The sequence below is a fragment of the Capricornis sumatraensis genome, chromosome 1 (genome assembly GCF_032405125.1).
Source record: "Capricornis sumatraensis isolate serow.1 chromosome 1, serow.2, whole genome shotgun sequence".
Classification (NCBI taxonomy): Eukaryota; Metazoa; Chordata; class Mammalia; order Artiodactyla; family Bovidae; genus Capricornis; species Capricornis sumatraensis.
In genome coordinates, this window is record NC_091069.1 from 152303677 (window position 1) to 152324800 (window position 21124).

The 21124-nt window shown below is 37.9% G+C and overlaps 1 protein-coding gene across 1 annotated transcript in view; it reads right to left on the reverse strand.

Annotated features, from left to right (window-relative positions):
- The window catches only part of IMPG2 (interphotoreceptor matrix proteoglycan 2), a 71564-nt gene that overhangs the window by 16700 nt on the left and 33740 nt on the right, over positions 1-21124 (reverse strand). The window contains exons 8-11 of the mRNA XM_068968275.1: positions 20098-20156; positions 17988-18008; positions 9661-9905; positions 7863-7948 (exon numbers count right to left, since the gene is read on the reverse strand). Of these exons, the coding sequence (XP_068824376.1) occupies positions 7863-7948; positions 9661-9905; positions 17988-18008; positions 20098-20156 (411 nt within the window). The remainder of the gene's footprint in view (positions 1-7862; positions 7949-9660; positions 9906-17987; positions 18009-20097; positions 20157-21124) is intronic.

Consider the following 21124-nt stretch of genomic DNA (forward strand, 5'->3'; position numbering starts at 1 on the left):
ACTATCCAGGGAGTTCTGCTACTACTGAAACCCTAACTGAGCCACGTTCTGTGTGCAATGTATTTTAAATATCCATAAAAGTTTGCATCATTTTTGTCAAAAGGTGATTATAAGATTTGTGATGAAATACAAATGGCCAGAAAAGGAAGAAGAGAATGGATTAAAACAATAATACGAACCAAAAATGGTATCATTCTGGCAAAACTTAATTAGAAATAAAGAATCTAAAGAGTAAGGAGGAAAGTGATGAAAAGGGGATGGTGCAATATTTGTATATATTTTTGGCAATGTGACTTGGTCAAAAATAGGAATTAGACAAAGACACATCTGAGGATTAGACTGGAGTCTAGTGATCTGAGTGTGATGAACTGAATATATAGAGAAAAGCAAAATATATATCAAAGGAAGAGGAAGACCATCCTCAAAAGACTAGATATAACTGCTGCAAATGATACATTAAAAAAAAAAAAAGAACCATTTCAGGATAAGAAATTACCTCTTGGGAATCCTCTCATCAGAAGTTAACCTGAGGATATCAAAACTTGATTCATGAGTAAGGCCAAAAAGATGATTTAAATCAGGGGAAAGATTTCTGGCATTTTTCTAGTAAATTTTAGTATTTAAGAGTATGTCACATATATGGAATTTAGAAAGATGGTAATGATAACCCTGTATGCGAAACAGCAAAAGAGACAGAGATGTATAAAGCAGTCTTTTGGACTCTGTGGGAGAGGGAGAGGGTGGGATGATTTGGGAGAATGGCATTGAAACATGTATAATATCATATAAGAAACGAATCGCCAGTCTAGGCTCAGTGCAGTATACAGGATGCTTGGGGCTGGTGCACTGTGATGACCCAGAGAGATGGTATGGGGAGGGAGGTGGGAGGGGTGTTCAGGATGGGGAACGTGTATACCCGTGGTGGATTCATGTTGATGTATGGCAAAACCAATACAGTATCGTAAAGTAAAATAAAGTAAAAAAAAAAAAAAAGAATATGTCATCACCAGGAATGAATTTAACCTTTATAACTTCAAAATTCTATAGAGAAAGCAGCTTGTGATCACTGAGCTATGTACATGATGCTCCTATATAACCTAGCACCAAACAGATATATAAAGTTGCCTTATATTTCTGACTAGAGAGTCTAAAACTTTCTGGGTCCTCAAAAATGAACCAGAGTGATGTCAGCAAGATGAATGAGTAAGACATACCCAACTCATACTCCCCTTTCAACAACAGCAATTTGCACCCTTTGTGGACAAAAGTGACTTTGTGGGAGCTGCGGGATTCAATACTATACACCAAGGGACCCAGAAGGAGTCTGGCCCACCTGGCACATTGGGTAATAAGCATACAGACTTCAGCCCTGGCTGTGGACCTGAGGTGGCCCATGAACTGGCTCCAGCCCCTCTTGGACACAATCTGGGAGCCACTGGAGAACAATAATTTGGACAATCACCCATAAATGAGAGAACCTTTGTGGAAGTCCAAGAGTCCAACAGAGTAGCTCCCAAAACACCACTAAATCCAAGTTCAGATACACTGTTGAGGGTAAGCGAAACAGTTTCACTTTACCCACCTCATCCCTCCCACATGGCAACACAGCCCACGGCCAAGAGAGCACCACTCTGCACAAGATTTCTGCACAGAGGAAAGTGAGAGTGTGTGTTAGTCTCTGGCCGCCCCAGCTGTGCAGGTCCTTGTATTTCTCTCTCACTCTGTCCAGAGTACTGAGTTGTAAGATGCACAACTAGGGGATGGGAAGTGGCTAAAAGAAGAGCAGCCAGGACTCTGAATGTATTAAAGGGATACAAATCCTACTAACTGCATGACGGACTCCATCGGGAGGCCTGACCATGAGTTGCCAAAACGCTTTGCCCATTGATCCCCCTTGCATAGCCCACGGGCACCTCCAGTACTGTGTGTGCCTCACCCCCTCCACACACACACACAGCTGCTCCATGCCTTCCCCATGGCAGACAGTGCAAGCTTCGGCAGACAGCTAGTGAAGAGAAAGCCAGCCTGAATCTAGAGGCCAGGGAGAGATGACAAGCTTTAGCTTCTGCACTTCCCTTGGGAAAGCAAAAGGAAAGCTATCATCACTCAGCCCAGTGCACTGCAGGATCAAGAGAGGGCACACAAGCTTAAGAAATCTGCCACGAGAGGTAGCAAGAAGCATGCAGAAGGTATATCCATAGGAGGTCTGAGAAAAACAAAAAGAAAATATTAATAGCTATATGAAAAGATATTCAAAAATCACCTTTAACAGGGAAATGCATATCAAAACCACAACAAAGCATCATCTCACACCTGTTGGAATGGCTATTTTCGAAAAAGATAAAAGTGCTGGCAAAGGTGTGTGGAAAAGGGACTCATGTGCACTGTTAGTGGCAATGTAAATAGGTACAGCCACTGTGGCAAACAGTATACGATTTCTTCAGAAAAATTAAAAACAGAACTACCATGTGATCCAGCAATCCCACTTCTGGATATATGGCAGAAGAAAACTAAATCAGTGTGTCAAAGAGTTCTCTGTACTCTCATGCTCACGCAGCATTATTCAGAATAGTAAGATATGGAAACAACCTGAGTGTCCATCAGTGGATAAATGGATAAAGATGCATTACACACAAACCATGGAATATTATCTAGCCATGAAAGAGAAGAAGTCCTGCCATTTGTGACAATATGAATGGAACTGGAGGGCATTATGCTAAGTGAACTAAATCAGAAGAAAAGGTCAAATACTGTATGGTACCACTTACATGTAGAATCTGAGAAAGCCAAACTCATAAAAACAGTTGTAGAATGGTGTGTTTCAGGGGCTGGGGGTGAGGAGATGGAGAGATGTCAGTCAAAGAGTACAAACTTGCAGCTATAAACCAAATAAGTTCTGGGTATCTAATGTACAACATGGTGGCTATAGTTAACAGTACTGTTATAAACTTGAAATTTGTCTAAAGAGTAACTCTTAAATGTTCTTAACACCAAAAAAAAAAAGAAAAAAAGAGAAGTATGTGAAGTGATGGAGCTGTTAACTAACTCTACTGTGGTAAGTACTTCACAATATACATCAAATCATCATCTTGTATACCTTAAATTTATACAATGTTCTATGCCAATTATATCTCAAGAAAGGGGAAATAAAAAGGACTGTCCAGATGGAGACAGCAATTCCAGAGTTCAATTCCAGATAAATGAAAAGACAACAAATTGAAGTCTAGAATGTAGAAGTAAAACAAATAGAAGCTTTTGTTTTGCCAAAGGTTTAGTGCTTTATAAGGCCATCCTTTGGTTTACAAAAATCATATGTTAGGAAGGAGGGCAGAGCATGTACATATATATGAACATAATAAAAGTACCAAGTTTTATAACTAGAAAGACTCTTAAGAATCAGTTAGTCAAAATTTGCCTATTAGAAATAAGGAACTGAAGTTCATAGACGGGAAATGCCCACAGTCACAAAAAACAGAGAAAAAAAAATCTGAACTAGATTCTGAGTTACTAGAATTCTGTCCTTGGGCTTCACTCACCATATCAGACTTCTTGTTGAAGAATACCTATAAGTGTATATACCCACAGGGCAAAAGGATTTCCAGAGGAGAAACGAGAGCTAGCAGATTTGGCAGTCAGTTCTCATTCAGGCTGGCATGTGTGCAAAGATCCAAAAGACTCAGGTGACTGACATTTAAATATTAGAAAATGGTCTTTCCTCCTTTCTCTGCTCTTTTTTTCTCTGCTCTTTTTTCACCTGAGTCTTTTGGATCTTTGCACACATGCCAGCCTGAATGAGAACTGACTGCCAAATCTACTAGCTCTAATTCTCCTCTGGAAATCCTTTTGCCCTGTGGGTATATACACTTATAGGTATTCTTCAACAAAAAGTCTGATATGGTGAGTGAAGCCCAAGGACAGAATTCTAGTAATTCGGAATCTAGTTCAGATTTTTTTTTCTCTGTTTTTTTGTGACTGTGGGCATTTCCCATCTATGAACTTCAGTTCGAATTGGAGAAGGAAATGGCAACTCACTCCAGTGTTCTTGCCTGGAGAATCCCAGGGACGGGGGAGCCTGGTGGGCTGCCGTCTATGGGGTCGCAACAGAGTCGGACACGACTGAAGAGACTTAGCAGCAGCAGCAGCAGCAGCTATGTTGAATACAGAAGCCATTTGTATATAAGGGAAAGTTTCTTCCTTTTTCATTTTTTTTCTTTTATCCTAAAATTATATATGTATTCAATTTTAAGTAAGAAAGCCATTTAGTCAATACTAAGTTCTGGCCCTCAAAAAAGTTGTTATGATGATAAGAATCATACCATACCAGAGAATTCACTTGCTTTCCTCTTAATTATCTAAAACCACTTCTAGAAATGTGTTAAAGCCGCCTGTGCTCCCAGTTGAGTCAGGTATATTTATATCATTGTAATTCTAGGTGTGCATTTTTTCAAAATTCTGGGAGAGATGACTAAGCTCCTCAACCTATGCTTATGAATTTCAGTTTTATCAGACAGAGCCTACAACCTGACACACATTAGGAAAGGCAGTTGAATCCTCAATGAAAAAGAAATCCTCAAGCAATATACATGATTTCAATATACTGGTAAACTAAATTTCTTTTCATTTTATAAAAATTAAAACAATAAACAATTCTGAAATGAAGGTTAAGCCACAGGCAGGCAACATAAAACGTGATGTATGGCAAAACCAATACAGTATTGTAAAGTAAAAAAAAAATTTAAATAATAATAATAAAATAAATAAATAAAATAAAGTTAAATACATACTAAAAAAAAATGTGAAGTAAAACAACTTGATTTTTTTAAATAAAGAAAGAAGACCATCTATTCCAAACAAGTACCCCCTAAAAAAAAATGGCATGGCAATGAAGCTTTCTCATATATTTTGAAAGGTAAACACATACATGCCAGGAATAGCACTTCATTTATTTTTATATGAATAGATGTTCCCATAGTAACAAATTCAACTCCTGAATTATTCTTTTAGCTCAGTGTAGTATATCAACAGGTTCAATATTATATTGGCCAGTTTCAGTTCTGCTAACGTCAACTGAAAAGCTTGCTAAGTGCTATAGGAAGCATGCTGTGCATCAAGTGATTTTCCAAATCAGAAGGCCAAAAGGTGTCAAATTCAATATCCCCAAATTACTACTTCTAAAATAATTTCTAAAAATAAAACCTGGTTAAAAAAAAACAACAAAAACTTCACTTCTATTAGAGAGGACAGAGAGGAAGGAGGGGGAGGAAGGGGAGAAGCAATAACCAGACACTTCTAATTAATCATACTTTTCTTTCATGTCATTAGCTTCCCTAGTGGCTCAGAGGATAAAGCGTCTGCTTGCAATGCAGGTAGACCTGGGTTCGATCCCTGTGTCAGGAAGATCCTCTGGAGAAGGAAATGGCAACCCACTCCAGTACCTTTGCTGGGAAAATCCCATGGATGGAGGAGCCCGGTAGGCTACAGTCCATGGGGTCGCAAAGAGTCGGACATGACTGAGTGACTTCACTTTCACTTTCTTTCATGTCTTATTATCACCCATTAACAGCCATGAAATTAAAAGATGCTTACTCCTTGGAAGAAAAGTTATGACCAACCTAGACAGCATATTCAAAAGCAGAGACATTACTTTGCCGCCTAAGGTCCCTCTAGTCAAGGCTATGGTTTTTCCTGTGGTCATGTATGGATGTGAGAGTTGGACTGTGAAGAAAGCTGAGCGCCAAAGAATTGATGCTTTTGAACTGTGGTGTTAGAGAAGACTCTTGAGAGTCCCTTGGACTGCAAGGAGATCCAAGCAGTCCATTCTGAAGGAGATCAGCCCTGGGATTTCTTTGGAGGGAATGATACTGAAGCTGAAACTCCAGTACTTTGGCCACCTCATGCAAAGAATTGACTCATTGGAAAAGACTCTGATGCTGGGAGGGATTGCGGCAGGAGGAGAAGGGGACAACAGAGGATGAGATGGCTGGATGGCATCACCGACTCGATGGACTGAGTCTGAGTGAACTCCAGGAGTTGATGATGGACAGGGAGGCCTGGCATGCTGCAATTCGTGGGGTTGCAAAGAGTTGGACATGACTGAGCAACTGAACTGAACTGAACTGAACATTCCAATGTCTCCTCAAACTGAAAAACCAAGGAGTTGGCTTAAATGCAAATAGACCCAAAGCACAAGCAACATAAATGAACAAATGAGTACAGTTAGTCAGTATCTGCCGTAACTAAACAGGCAGCCTCCTTCAACCAAGCTCTCGCCACTTCTTGCAAGGGAAAATGTAAACAATGATATCGGATCTTCCGGTTTTCAAAAGAAATTGAAAATCTGCATTTTTATCAAAAAATCTCCTAATTTTTAAAAATTGGCTTTAAAAAAAATAGCTTCAAAGCATATGCCTATAGCTGGATCTAGTCAGCTCATCTCAAGTTTGCAAACCCTGGCTTATATAAAATTTGTGTCTTTACATCATTCTAAGTTATCATCACAAATCTCTGGTGACAGAACCCCTGACCAGAATGGGATCAGAAGGAACAGAGGCCAGAAGCATGTGTTTGCAATGGATCACCACTCCCTGCCACCACACCCTGAATGAACTCCTATGACAGCACCACCTTATTTGTGTACAAGTCTGTCTACCACCACCAGACTGGAAACTACCTCTTGTAGGCAAGACCACACCTTATTCATCTTAGTCTCCCCAGCACTTGGCACATGAAAAGGACAAAATAAATATACTTGAATGAGTAAGTGGATGAATAAACAAACACCAAATGAATGTAATCTCTGAGGTCAATCTCCCTCTAACCTTTTTTCTCCATTATGGAACTTGGTGAAAAGAGTATTTCCAATGACTCCACATTTCAACTGAGTTGCTCTATACCTGAGCAGAAGGAATGGCTGCTCATATTGATGGTTAAGCCAGTTGGAGGCAACTTTCTAAATTTCCACTGCTGGATGAAAGCCAAGAAACAGATGTTTGAAATTAATTTAACATTAGTTCCTTTTCTGCCATATGAGACAGAAAAGAAGTATCAAGAGGGTATAAGGAGTGGGGAATGTAGAAGGGAATGTCCATGGTGCAACTATGTGATAGCAGAAGATCCTGGAATCGTTGTAGACAGTTTGGTTTTCAGTGGTATTGTAGTGGTTGTTCTACTGACACTACAGGAAGCTACTTTCTTTTTGACTGGTTGCTTCTGGGTAGGTGTCATGGCAAGTGGAGGTTTGAAGGGACAGAAGTGTGCCCAGGGGAGTTGGGTGGTAGGAACAAAAAACAAATTTCATTCCATGCTGTTTCTGTGCAAATGGGAATGTTTTCTGACCAGGATAAAGGGAGGCTGATTTAGAGTCCCACGCAATATTTGTCATTTGTCAACCAAGCACTATTTTTACTCTTCTTTCCCTCTTTTCCATATGCACACTGTTCTATAGGCTTTGGAATCTATAAACATTTTCTTCAATACAGTCCCTGTAACAAAAAGCTATACTCTGTAACTATGTACATCGAATTTACATTTCTGGGTAACTTTTAGAGAACAACTCAGTGGGCACTTACAGTTTAATTATCGCCAAACAAGTATGAACCACAGATAAGCTTTCTACCATTTGCAGACGTTGGCAATGCCGAATGTATGGACTTCATTTAACCACTGCAGAAGGCTTAAAATTATCCGCTCATGGCTGGGTCCATGAGTTGACAAATATGAATAACGTTCCAAGGATGATGTAAGAGAATATTTGAAATAGGAACAGCTTGGGAAATCCATGATGCCAAAGTAAGCAGGTAGGTGTACAAAGAAGAGAAGTTTTAGAGCCTGGTTCTAGGTATAAAACACAGAAACATACTTACCAGAATAGATGGCAGGGCTTGCTGAAGACTTGAACTTTGAGTGTTCCAAACTTGGTCTTCACTTTGGGGAAGTAAAACCCCTCTCACTAAAGAAAGAATAACATTAAATAAATTTTTAGTTGAGACACTACTGTGTTTAAGGTTCAGAGACAATTAAAAACCAAGTTCTTCCTTTTTATAAGCTTAGATTTGGATAGAACAAATGGAAGGATCTTGCCTAGAAAATGCTTGATACTTTATTCAAATATTTTACTTATATTAGCACCATCTATCTAAATTATAAGACTGCAACATAAATATTCTTCCCATTGTTACATTTTGAACACTCCTATTTTCTTTCCTTTCTCAAGCATTTTTTACTCTTTTCAAGATTCCCATGAAGTATCTGTTCTAAAATTGATTTTTTTTCATTTTAGTAAGAAAGTTGAACTGAAATTCCAATCCATTTGGGTGATGCCAAAAATGGAGAAAATTATGCAAAACTGTTTCCTTTTTGGCAGCAAAACTATTTCCTTTTTGGCAGAAAGTACCTTTGAAAAACAGGGTAAGACACCAGAGAGTTTATCACTATACCAATACTAAAGGGTCACAAAGTTAAAAGAGTAGATTATATAATTGAACTCAGTAAGATTTACTGAATCCTCACTAGTTGCTACAGACTTTGATGATATTGAGGCTATAAACATTAATAAAGCCAAGTTCCCCTTGTGGAAGTGTTCCCTATGTCAGAGAGATAAATAAAACAATATAAGAGGCATTTATATAATGTATGTGAACACAAACAAAAAAATAGAATGATTTTTCCTGGAGGAGAGAAGGAATCAATAAAAATTAAAAAGAAGGGGTTGTAAGAAAAGTGATCTGGTGTATACACCAAAAATAGAAGCAAAATCTGTATTTACCTGTTCCTACTGCACTGACACCTGGGTCTGGAAGATCCCCTGGAGAAGCAAACAGCAACCCACTCCAGTACTCTTGCCTGAAAAATCCCATGGACCAAGTTGCCTGGTAGGTTACAGTCCATGGGGTCGCAAAGAGTCAGACATGACTGAGCGACTTCACTTTCACTTTTCACTGCACTGACATAAAGGGATCAATCAAAAATCAAACTTTATTTTTGGAAAATAAGTACTTTCTGAAACTTTTTATCGACTGTGTGTTCAATTAACTTGTCTTCTATGGAAAACCAGAAGCATGAAATCAAAGATGAATATATCTTTTAATGATGATCAAGTTACCTAGGAAGCTGCAGCCATTCAGAACTCTGAAGCTGGCGTAACAACAGAAATGTATTTTAGCAACAAAATTCTGAGCAATTGAAATGTACATCTACTGAAAGGCAAAGCACCTGAATTAGTTTGTGCTGGATATCCTAAAGCTTTTGTTAAACTTGCTGAGAATTATTGACCACCTTCTAGAAGGTAGCTCCACCCCAGGCTCCACATAAAAATAAGACCTCATTATGCTGTTTATGGATTCAGTATCCTAAACAGCCTCATTTTGCCTACTGCATATCTTAATCCTCATGCCATTCGTTCACCAGAAACCCCTGATTAATCTACCCGAATTAGCTGCATGGCTAGTAGTCATTAGCTTAATGACTATGAACTAAAATAGGGAAAGGAAGATATGAACTATCTGGAAATAAAGCTAAAGCACCATTCAGATCAGGATGGTTTCTGTCTGATGCAGCCTAGAGAGTGCTAAGAACTATATATATATTGGGAATTTCGCTTTATGAGAATAAACTGGAAAAGAAACTAAAACTATACAAGGACTTAATGGTTATACAACTTACCATTGATAAGCTGAAGGGAGTCAGGATCTGGATTCAAAGAAGAGCTTCCCAGCAAAAAATTCTGGTGCAGTGTCTCAGCAATATAATCTCTGAAGTTACTAATTGTATAAACGGCAGTGGGCTTATCATCCAATTCTACAAGACCATGGTTTTCCACCTTGTTGGAATGTAGGCTGATTAGGTCCCAGGTGGTATTGCTGATAGCCTCCCCATTGAAGGTAACTGCATAGTGAACATCTATGCCACTGTGGATGACAAGAGAAACAGATTAGGTCCTACCAAGGAACAGATTAGGTTCCTTCCTTTCCACAAAGAAAGGAACTAAAAAGCCATGGAGAGCAAACATGAGACGTAGGGAGAGTCTCAAAAGGCAAGGATTCCATCACCATTCTCTGTAGACTGGATGGCAACATTTAGCCCTCCCCTTCTCCTTCCAGAAAACAGAAGGGTTATAGCTCTAAGAACACGGAGGGCACAGAGTCAGCCTGCATATATACCTGAGCGTCTTCTTCCCCCATGTTTTCACCCCTTCAAAATCAACTGTTCCTTTTCACTCTCAGTCAGCTTCCTTCTTCCCCATTAGGGTTTCTCCTCCCTGATTTAAAAAAACCAAACCAAACCTTCTAACTCCACCCAACAATGGGAAATCCTGTATCTCATTACTGTTGCTGGATGATTTATGTACTCCACATTGGGGAGTGAAACAGTAAAGCAGCGTAACAACTATGAACTGAAACAGTTATCTATTGTGAAAGGAAAATATGAACTATTTGGAAATAAAGCTAATTGATGACTTGTGAGTTTTTTTTTTAAATATCATGCTAGAATATCTTCTAATATGACAGCTATCTAAGTCTCTCGTTTGATAGCCCAGACAATTTACAGTCCCATAAAGTTTAATAGTGAATTGTAAAAAACTTACTAAGAAGTGATGGTTTTTTGGCCTAATAGGAATGATAATTCCAAAGTTTATGACTTTACTTGCCTATAGGACATTTAGCAAATTAGTTAATACAACTTGACAAATTAGTTGTATCTAATTTGGCGGGGCTTCCCTGGTGGCTCAGTGGTAAAGAATCTGCCTGCCAATGCAAAAGACACTGGTTTGATCCCTGGGTTGAGAAGATCCCCTGGAGAAGAAAATGGCTACCCACTCTAGTATTCTTGCCTGAGAAACACATGGATAGGGGAGCCTGGCAGGCTATAGTCCATGGGGTCAAAAACAGCTGGATACAACTTAGTGACTACAAAGCAACAACATCTAACTTAGCAATCCTTTCCCAGTTAACTATATATATATTTCTTCCAAATGCTCTAGAAACTACCTCTCATTTTTCTGCTGGCTCCCTCATTAATGAGTTGAATAAAATTTTGACAAGTGTTAATAAATAACTTTGTCTGGGAATGGGGCCTTTTCACTATCTTTCCACAGGCAAACAAAGAGACGATTTCTTGGAATAAAGGATAAAGTGAAAATAAATAAGTAGGAGTTGATATGTCATTTGACATTTTCTTAAATAATCATTTTGAAGAAACATCAGAATATAAGATTTTTAAACCAATAGAACTACACCTTATAGACCAACTCAGACTTATCTAACAGCTAAAAACTAACATTTTTGTAAGTGCTTACAATGACAGGTTATTTCCCAGGCTTAGACTGATTTAATACTCATAACAAATGTGAAGGTTTTATTATCTTCAGATTATTGTTAAGAAACTAAGCTTTAAAGAAGTTAAAAGACTTGCCTAAAATTTCACAATATATAAAGGGGTAAACTCAAGATTCAAACACAGATCTGCCTGACTCTGGCACCAGCATTCTGAATGACTACACTACACTCAGTAACTTTAAACTGTTAACAAAAAATAAGTCATCATGAGAACAGCTTTGCTCTACTCAGCACCCTCACTTCCAGCCAGTCTGTGAGACACAGCCATCAGAAACAATACCCAACAAGCACACCAAGATCCTCCACCCTCTCAAAGATGTACCACCCTCTCACAGATCCTCCACCCTCTCAAAGATGAACCACTGAAGGCAGATGTGCTCGGAAATAATCTGCCACCTTCAGACATTCTGTAGGAGCAAAATGATGCCCAAACCAAAGCACTCAAATAAATTAAGCATTTCCTCTTCTGATTCACTTATATATTCCTTGATTATAGACTGTGCTGTTTTGTAGAAAGATTTTGTTTCTAGTGAATGTCTTGCAGTCTCTCCTTGAGTTTCTATCTCCAATGTCTGACTTGGTACCTGCAATTCAATGTCTATTAAAGTAACAGAAATCTATACTTGCCTGACTATAGAGAGAAAATTCCAGCCTTAATTAAAGTATTCACATATCTTTAGAATAATAAAAATGTCAGGATAACGAGAGGGGTCTCACGGAGTCTAGAAAAAGGGCTACTTAACTAATTTATCTTACTATGAGTGAAAAGCCTGCGACAGTGCATTGTAGCTTCCTTGTAACACAGAACCTTAGATTGGAGATAGGTACAATAGGCCAGCATGACTTTGATACTGGCCATTAGGATCACCCAACTTCCCTTCTCTGATCTCAAGCTGGCAAAAGAACTTTCAATCATAATTCCCTGCAGATTGCCCTATGGGGAAGGAATGCATGAGCTAAGCCAATGCAATAATTAGTCAGCTGGCAGATACCTTTCTTGCTTTAAATAGATCGATCGGCATGCTAGAGAATGCACTGTATTTTGTAGTTTGGTAAGCATAAATTGGTCTTAGGAGACCTCTTCTTCCTGGGAACGCTGGCAGTTCTGGACTTGCCCTGGGTCTACAGGGGGTGCCATGAAGGTGTTACCCCTTGCCTACCACAGAAGCAGTGAAGCACAATGTTCCTATCCCACTCTGAGTATCATCAATAAGGTTTTCCTCCCCAATCTGATAAGCTGTCACTTCCAATGGTGTGGTTTAGGGAACCTTACAGTGGTAACTGAGCATCTTGACACTTGGATGCCTTGCTGAGCGATGAGACATCTGCTTGTCATCTATAAACTCCCTCAATCCCTTAATTTATCATGTTAGAACATGTTGATTCATGAGTAACTCCTGACCTCCTTTTGTAAAGAAATAAATTCAGTAAAATATGGTCAGAAAAAAAAAAAAAAAAATGATGGCCACAATGTGAAATTGAACAGTAAGAGGGACATCTACTGGTCAGAACTCACCACACCACGTATGTCTTAAACATCCCTCACAATGCCTGGCTCCTAGTAGTTCAATAAATATTTTTGAAAATAATGAAAAAACAAATGGTTAGTTTTATTCACTAATGTAGGCAGATAGAATCATTGATTTTGTGACACTTAAATGACAGTATGTGATTTTCTTGACTTAATTGGAAGGGTGTTCAGTCTCTAAATATGCAGGTGGAGCAGTGGTAAAGAAGCTGCCTGCCGATGCAGGAGATGTAAGTTTGATCCCAGGCTCGAAAAAGCCACTGGAGTAGGAAATGGCAACCCACTCCAGTATTCTTGCCTGGAAATTTTCATGGACAGAGGAGCCTGGCAGGCTACAGTCCATGGGGTTGCAAAGAGTCAGAGGAAACTGAGTACATACATTTTTCACCCTAAAGAAAAATGTACATTAACCTCATACATTTCTGTCTTCTGAGTAATCATTTTAGGGACACTGCTTCACAGGCAGAACATAACTCTGTGAGAACTGCATGCTCTTTCCAAGCTCTGTGGGATGGCACATGCCTGCATCTCCAGAAAGGCGAGCTTCTCCTTGGGATCTATGCCCAACCTAGAAACATGTTAACATGATTCTAAGACAAGAACCAGGGATAAGAGGGAAAAAATGGAGGAGAGGAAATGGCTATGCCAGTTAGCACTCCAGTTGTTTTCTGGACTCAGCAGAAAAATCAGACAAGGAGAGCCCATCATGTGATTTGCATGACTTTTAAACATCATAGGGAGAAGATCAAGAGAAACGTTTCTGGATCAAGAAATCTGTGCAAATCAGGCAGTCTGGGTTAGATTAGTGGCTTTACTCTTTACTGGCAAAATATAATTTCTCCCAGTGTTTTCCTTGGACATCTAAAAATAACACTTCTAATATCATCTACCTTGTCTGGTAAAGACATATTCATTAAAGAACATAAAATGCCTCACAGAGATACTTCAATTCATTACCAAGTTTCTTTCCTAGAAAGAGAAATCAAAGAAATGCTTGAGGAATCAGAAAATCATCTATTCTCAGATTTGAGAACTTCAGTGTGACCCAGAACAGACTTAGTTTTGGCATGGTAAATGCAATACAGAGATATCTCAGGATGAAGAGCAGAATAAAAATAAGCCAAAAGAACAAGGAAGTACATAAGATGCAGGAGGCACACTAGGGACAAAACATTATTTGATTGAAGAAAGCTGTGCTGCCTTTCTGCACTCAGCAACACCAAATTAACCAACCATCACTACAGCATCACCTTTCACCTTCTGAACTACACTGAAACAACTGCTATATAGAGGAGAGTCTCTCTGACTGCTGTTTCCAAAGACATCAGTCATGTGGAGGGGAAATTTATTCCTCACTTCAAATGTCCTCATTGGCTGTCTGACGTGTGCAAGTGTTAAATAGAAAAAAAATAATATTACATGATTACATGACGATCAATCAAACCAGAGGTATTTCAAGAAACTCAGATATTTCTTCTTCTCTCACACTTCCATTAGGAAGAAAGTGCATACAAGGCCTGGAGTTGAATTTTTGAAGTGTGGACACCAGGCAGATATTTTGTTGATTCACTTCAAATGGGTCTTACTAACTTAAAATAACGTGTGCAACTTGAAAGACGTACAAAGCAAACAGAAAACCTCATGTGTATATAAAAACTTATGTAGAGAGACAGGTTATATGTATATTATGTAGACTATTTCTGCACTACACATTCACTCATATGCTACACATTCTCTCATATACAGCTCAAAATAAAAGTACACCAAAAAGTTATGAATAGACCCCACCAACTGCTTAATATCCGACAATACTGAAGTTTTGGAAACTGCACTCAGGTTAACAATTCTATCATAAAATCGAATGGCTTCATACTGAATTGTTCTCTGTGTCCCCATAGAAAACTCAGCACTCAACAACTGAACACCATTCTTTGACCAGAGGGTTCACATCAGAATTCAGTTATGTTTTAACAGTCTAGTCTTCCCAGTTCAGTTCAGTATATTCTCTCAGTCGTGTCTGACTCTTTGCAAACCCATGGACTGCATGCAGCACGTCAGGCCTCTCTGTCCATCACCAACTCCCAGAGTTTACTCAAACTCAGGTCTACTGAGTTAGTGATGCCATTCAACCATCTCATCCTCTGTTGTCACCTTCTCCTCCCACGTTCAATCTTTCCCAGCATCAGGGTCTTTCCAAATGAGTCAGTTCTTTGCATCTAGTGGCCAAAGTATTGGAGTTTCAGCTTCAACATCAGTCCTTCCAATGAACACCAAGGACTGATTTCCTTCAGGATGGACTGGTTGGATCTCCTTGCTGTCCAAGGGACTCTCAAGAGGCTTCTCCAACACCACAGTTCAAAAGCATCAATTCTTCAGCGCTCAACTTTCTTTATAGTCCAACTCTTACATCTACACATGACTACTGGAAAAACCATAGCTTTGACTAGACTTTTGTTGGCAAAGTAATGTCTCTCATTTTTAATATGCTGTCTAGGTTGGTCATAATTTTTCTTTCAAGAAGCAAGCGTCTTTGAATTTCATGGCTGCAGTCACCATCTGCAGTGATTTTGGAGCCCAAAAAAATTAAGACTGTCACTTTTTCCCCATCTATTTGCCGTGAAGTGATGGAACGAGATGCCATGATCTTAGTTTTCTGAATGTTGAGCTTTAAGCCAATTTTTTCACTCTCCTCTTTCACTTTCATCAAGAGGCTCTTTAGTTCTTCTTCGCTTTCTGCCATAAGGGTGCTGTCATCTGCATATCTGAGGTTATTGATATTTCTCCCAGCAATCTAGATTCCAGCTTGTGCTTCATCCAGCCCACTGTTTCTCATGATGTACTCTACATATAAGTTAAATAAGCAGGGTGACAATATACAGCCTTGATGTGCTCCTTTCCTGATTTGGAACCATTCTGTTGTTCCATGTTCGGTTCTGTTGCTTCTTGACCTGCATACAGATTTCTCAAGAGACAGGTCAGGTGGTTTGGTATTCAGGTCTATTGAAGAATTTTCCAAAGTTTGTTGTGATCCAAACAATCAAAGGCTTTGGCATAGCCAATAAAGCAGATGTTTTTCTGGAACTCTCTTGCTTTTTCAATGATCCATAGGATGTTGGCAATTTGATCTCTGGTTCCTCTGCCTCTTCTAAATCCAGCTTGAGCATCTGGAAGTTCACAGTGCATGTACTGTTGAAGCCTGGCTCGGAGAATTTTGAGCATTACTTTGCTAGCATGTGAGATGTGTGCAATTGTGTGGTAGTTTGAGCATTCTTTGGCATTGCCTTTCTTTGGGACTGGAATGAAAACTGACCTTTTCCAGTCCTGTGGCCACTGCTGAGTTTTCCAAATTTGTTGGCATATTGAGTGCAGCACTTTCACAGCATCATCTTTTAGGATACTTAGTAAATACTTAGTAAATACTCTAAAATCATATAAACGAAAATGAGGAAGTCAGAAAGCCCTTTGCAAATATAAGATATTATATTTATATCTTATATATGATGGTGGTTTAGTCACTAAGTTGTGTCCAACTCTTTGCAACCATGTGGACTGTAGCCCACCAGGCTCCTTTGTCCATTGGATTTCCCAGGCAAGAATACTGGAGTGGATTACCATTTCCTTCTCCAAGGAATCTTCTTGACCCAGGGATTGAATCTGTCTCCTCCATTGCAGGCAGATTCTTTACTGACTGAGATACCAGGAAGCCCTTGATCTTATATAAATGAAGGCAAAATGACATGGATTGACCTGGAGGTATTACACTGAGTGAAATAAATCAGACAGAGAAAGATAAATACCCTATGTTATCACTTATATGTGGAATCTAAAAAATCAAATAAACAAATGAACAAAACAGAAACAGACTCACAGATATATAGAACAAACTAGTGGTTACTGGCAGGAAGAGGAAAGAGGGGAGGGGCAAGATAGGAGTAGAGGATTAAGAGATACAAACAACTATGTATAAAATATGCTACAAGGATATACTGTACAGCACAGAGAATATAGCTAATATTTCATAATGTGTTCAAATGGAATAAAATCTATAAAACATGAATCACTATGTTCCACATTGAAGCTAATACTGTAAATTAACTCTACTTCAATGAAAACAATAAAATTTTTTAAAAAATTAAATGAAGAAATGTTATTTTATCTCTAAACATCCCTATGCTCAGCCTATGAATTTGCTGCAAATATTCTATATTATGATTATTTATCTTTAAGAGAAAGTAAATTTTAAACAAACTTGAATTCAAAGACAAAAAGACAAGCAACTTTCACAAAGGGGACTGACTATGCTTTTAAGATTGTGCTTCTAAGAAACTTCAGAGAGCAGCTGTTTTCACAAATGAACTGTGATAGAAATCAGCTTTCTTCTTTTCATTTACCACTTAAAATGACACTTGGTTATTCTACTCAATGACAACAGTATACTTGAAAGTGCTTTATGAATGCCAATTTTTATACTAATTTTAAATTAAGCATAACTTAGTATTTGACAAAGGCTAATTATACAGCATAGGGAATATAGGCAATATTTTATAATAACTAAAAATGCAGTATAAGTGTAACCCTTAAAAATTATGAATCACTATGTAGTATACCAGAAACATATATAGTATTATAAATCAACTAAACCTCAAAAGAATAAAAATTAACAGATTAAAAAATACAAGTATTTGTTAGTCAGCAGTCTATGATTGAAGTCTGTAAACTACAGCGTATGAGCTAACTCTAGCCCACCGTCCATGAATTAATGGATTTTTATATTTTTAAATGGTTGAAAAAACTCAAAATAACAACATTTTGTGACATGTGAACACCATATGACAATGATATTTCAGGATCCATAAATAAGTTTTATTGTTTCATTTTCAATGTATTGCTTACACTACTTCCAAGTGAATAGATATGACAGAACTTATGTAGTGTGAAAAAGTATAAAATATTTAATATATGACTCTTAACAAATAATGTTTGCCAAATGATCTATAAGAAGTTGGACAGTGATACTGGAAGTAATAAAAGAACTGAGCCATGTTCCCTTGGACCTAGGGCTACCATGCTTTCTAAACTACTTCCTAATTAGGTCAACAGTACAGAAAGTGGCAAAAGTACTCTACCTGTCATTTTCCTTAGGGGACCTGGAAATAAAAATGGAAAGTGTTAAGCAGAGTTTAAGCAAGTTATAATTGTCATACAATTAATCAAGGTACAAGCTCTTAATGTATTTCCTCTGAAATGTTTCTTCAAATGAAAATGCCTGTATAGTACTAGATAATAACAAATAACTGTAGAATGAAGGAAGAAAGCAAAGGTGGAGAAAGTATTCTATTTTAAAATCTATAGCCTTTACTGTCTTTAAGCTTCTTAAAAATACTTTTGAACAATTAATACTTGGTTATCACTTTATAAATAAACTTTTATCAGTAAATGAGCAGAGAACTCCAGCTTTTGGCATTAACAAAATTGGTTAACATTTTTGGAGGGATACAATGTTAAATGTTATGTGTTAAAAACAAACAAACAAACAAAAATGTTATGTGCTATGTATACAATATTACAATACCAATGTTAAGTGGTATTAAAATTAATGAAAAGAAAATCAGATAACGTATAGAAAGATTCCAAGGAGTTGGGAAAGGTCCAAATTGACTAACCTACAGGATATTGCATAGTCTTTAATATTTATTTATTGATTTTCTGTATCAGACACTTAAAAGGACTTTCCAAATGTCAAGAACTACGCTATGCATTTTACAAAAATTAATTCTTTCAATCTTCATGAAAACTCATTAAGGACCACGAATATCTCCATTTACAGGTAAAGAAACTGAGGAATAAAAACACTAAATAATTTACCCAAAGTATTTCAAAAGTATTTTTAAATAAAGTACGATTCATATAAATTGTATATATTACCTTTTTTTTATATAAATGAGAAGTTAAAGCTTGTTAATTTACCCAAAACCATCCAAGCTGAAGTGCCAAAGGCAGGATTTAAACCTACGCAAGTTGATCCCAAAGGTCATGTTGTCTTTCGTATGCTGTCAAATGAGAGAGGACTTCAAAAGCCTCAGTTTCTCATGTGAGCTTTAGTCACAACTGGAGACAGTATTCCTGCAAAGTGCTATGGCTGAACTGGGGAGACAAGTCATGGTATGAGAGGAGATGGCGGGTCAATTTACCATGCTTGCCCTTGCCCCTGCATCAATACATTTCCTGTGCTCTGGTTTCCTTACAAGAAAAAAAAAACGAGGATAATAGTAACTATCTCACAGTATGGCTGTTGGGATTAAATGAGTTAATATGGATAGAAAGCCTGGCACACTATAAATGCTGTGTAAGTGCTAGTTGTTATTTCTGGAAAACTCAGAAGCTGTGACAAGACTATGCCAAAGTTAAGAAGTAGACACTGTCAATTAAGCCCGTGCTCCCCTGCATCTAATAGCTGGGCCACAGTCACCATCCACATGCTCCAAAGCTTCAGAGGACTCAGTCTAGCACTGGAGGTTAATAGCAGAGATATAAAGATAGCCACTTTGTTTCAAAATCCCTTTTCTGCTCTCTGACCTTGGGCTAATACTTAATCCTTCTAAACCTATTTGTTTTTCTTCAAAATAAGTATTTATAACAATATTTTTGCTAAAAGGGTTGAAGATTATGGGAACTCAGGAATGTAAAGTGGCCAGTACAAAGTATTCACTCAATAAAATGTGCACAAGTATGATGCTGCACAAGTATGATTCTTAGACAGGGAAGCAATGTCCTAAAAAGAGGTGTCCACTTTACCCAGAACTGCTATGCTGATAAACACATCCCCTCCAGAATGACTATACATCAAGACGTCAAAGGGACCTCACTGGAGCACTGATGAGCCTTCAGGAGCACACTAGATCACATCTAACCTTACTCCAGACTCCCCTCAGTGCCAAATAAAAACACATAACTTCTCAGCAGCAAGTTGGAGACATGAATTCCTAAGTTCTTACCCTGGCCCAACTACAGATCTAGCATAGCTCCTTGAATGTATTATATTGCCTTTCTTTAACTCGGTTTCCTCATCTGAAAAACCAGCACTAGGAATAAGACTTTAACAAAAGAACACCAAATTAAAGAATTCAGGTCATTTTTAAATCACTGTTGTTAACAGTATATCCAATAAACACAAAAGGATAATCCATTTGAAATACAGACTGCTACAAAACCTATGCATTTTAAAAGTCTATTTACCTAAAGTCAAGTACACGAATGTCCTTGTAGCCTGGTAACCCAGTAAATGCATTTTCCACCTGTCAAAAATAAAAAATTTGTAACTATGTAGAAATGTAAAAAAGCACACACAAAAATGTTTTTAAGAGTAGAATATAAAGTGCACTGTTTATAAGTATTACAAGCTTGTACACATACATGGATATGCATGGATTAGAAAGCTAAGAAATTTCTAATTGTTATAGTGTTAGGAAATAGTTTTTACCACAACCCTGCCACATTTTTTTAATTTTGTTTTTTAAGGTTTTGATTTACTTTAATATTTTTTCCAAATTATAAAAAACATACTTTTATTGGCAAAACACTATTTTTCCCCTTATGTGATGAAATATGCAAAAAAAAAAGGACTAGTTTCAAAAGAAACTGTAATAACATTTTAAAATGTGACTGTATGGATTAGAAATCTGGCCACAGCACACACACTGACACACAGTTGGGTGTTCATTTCCTGTAAATGTAAAATGTCTGGTGGCATCTGTTTCCTGTTCCTACGACACAAAGGACTGTGAACACAGCCAACATAAGAAAGAAATCTGCACACCTGGGCTTAGGCTTTGTTGACTGGTGGTCACGGAGGAGGTTATAAAGAAGTGACTGGTCAAAATATCAATTTATGAGCATCACAACTGCAGAAACCAGTTTTATCACCAAGTTTCTAAAATCAGGCTACATAAACCAGTATGAGCTTAGTGACTAAAGCAGGGGGAAGTGATAGATTGGACTAAATACCAAAAAAATATGAAGTTTTATACAAATACACATTTAACAAAATTGAACATTTTACCCACAACATTTCAGAAGGTGACAATCTTATCAGGTTAAGTCACTATGGGGCCAACACCTGAACAAGAGAAGTTATTAGTGGACTTTGGGCTTATTTGCCAGCAAATTTGGAAAACTCAGCAATGGCAACAGGACTGGAAAAGGTCAGCTTTCATTCCAGTCCCAAAGAAAGACAATACTAAAGAATGCTCAAACTACTGCACAA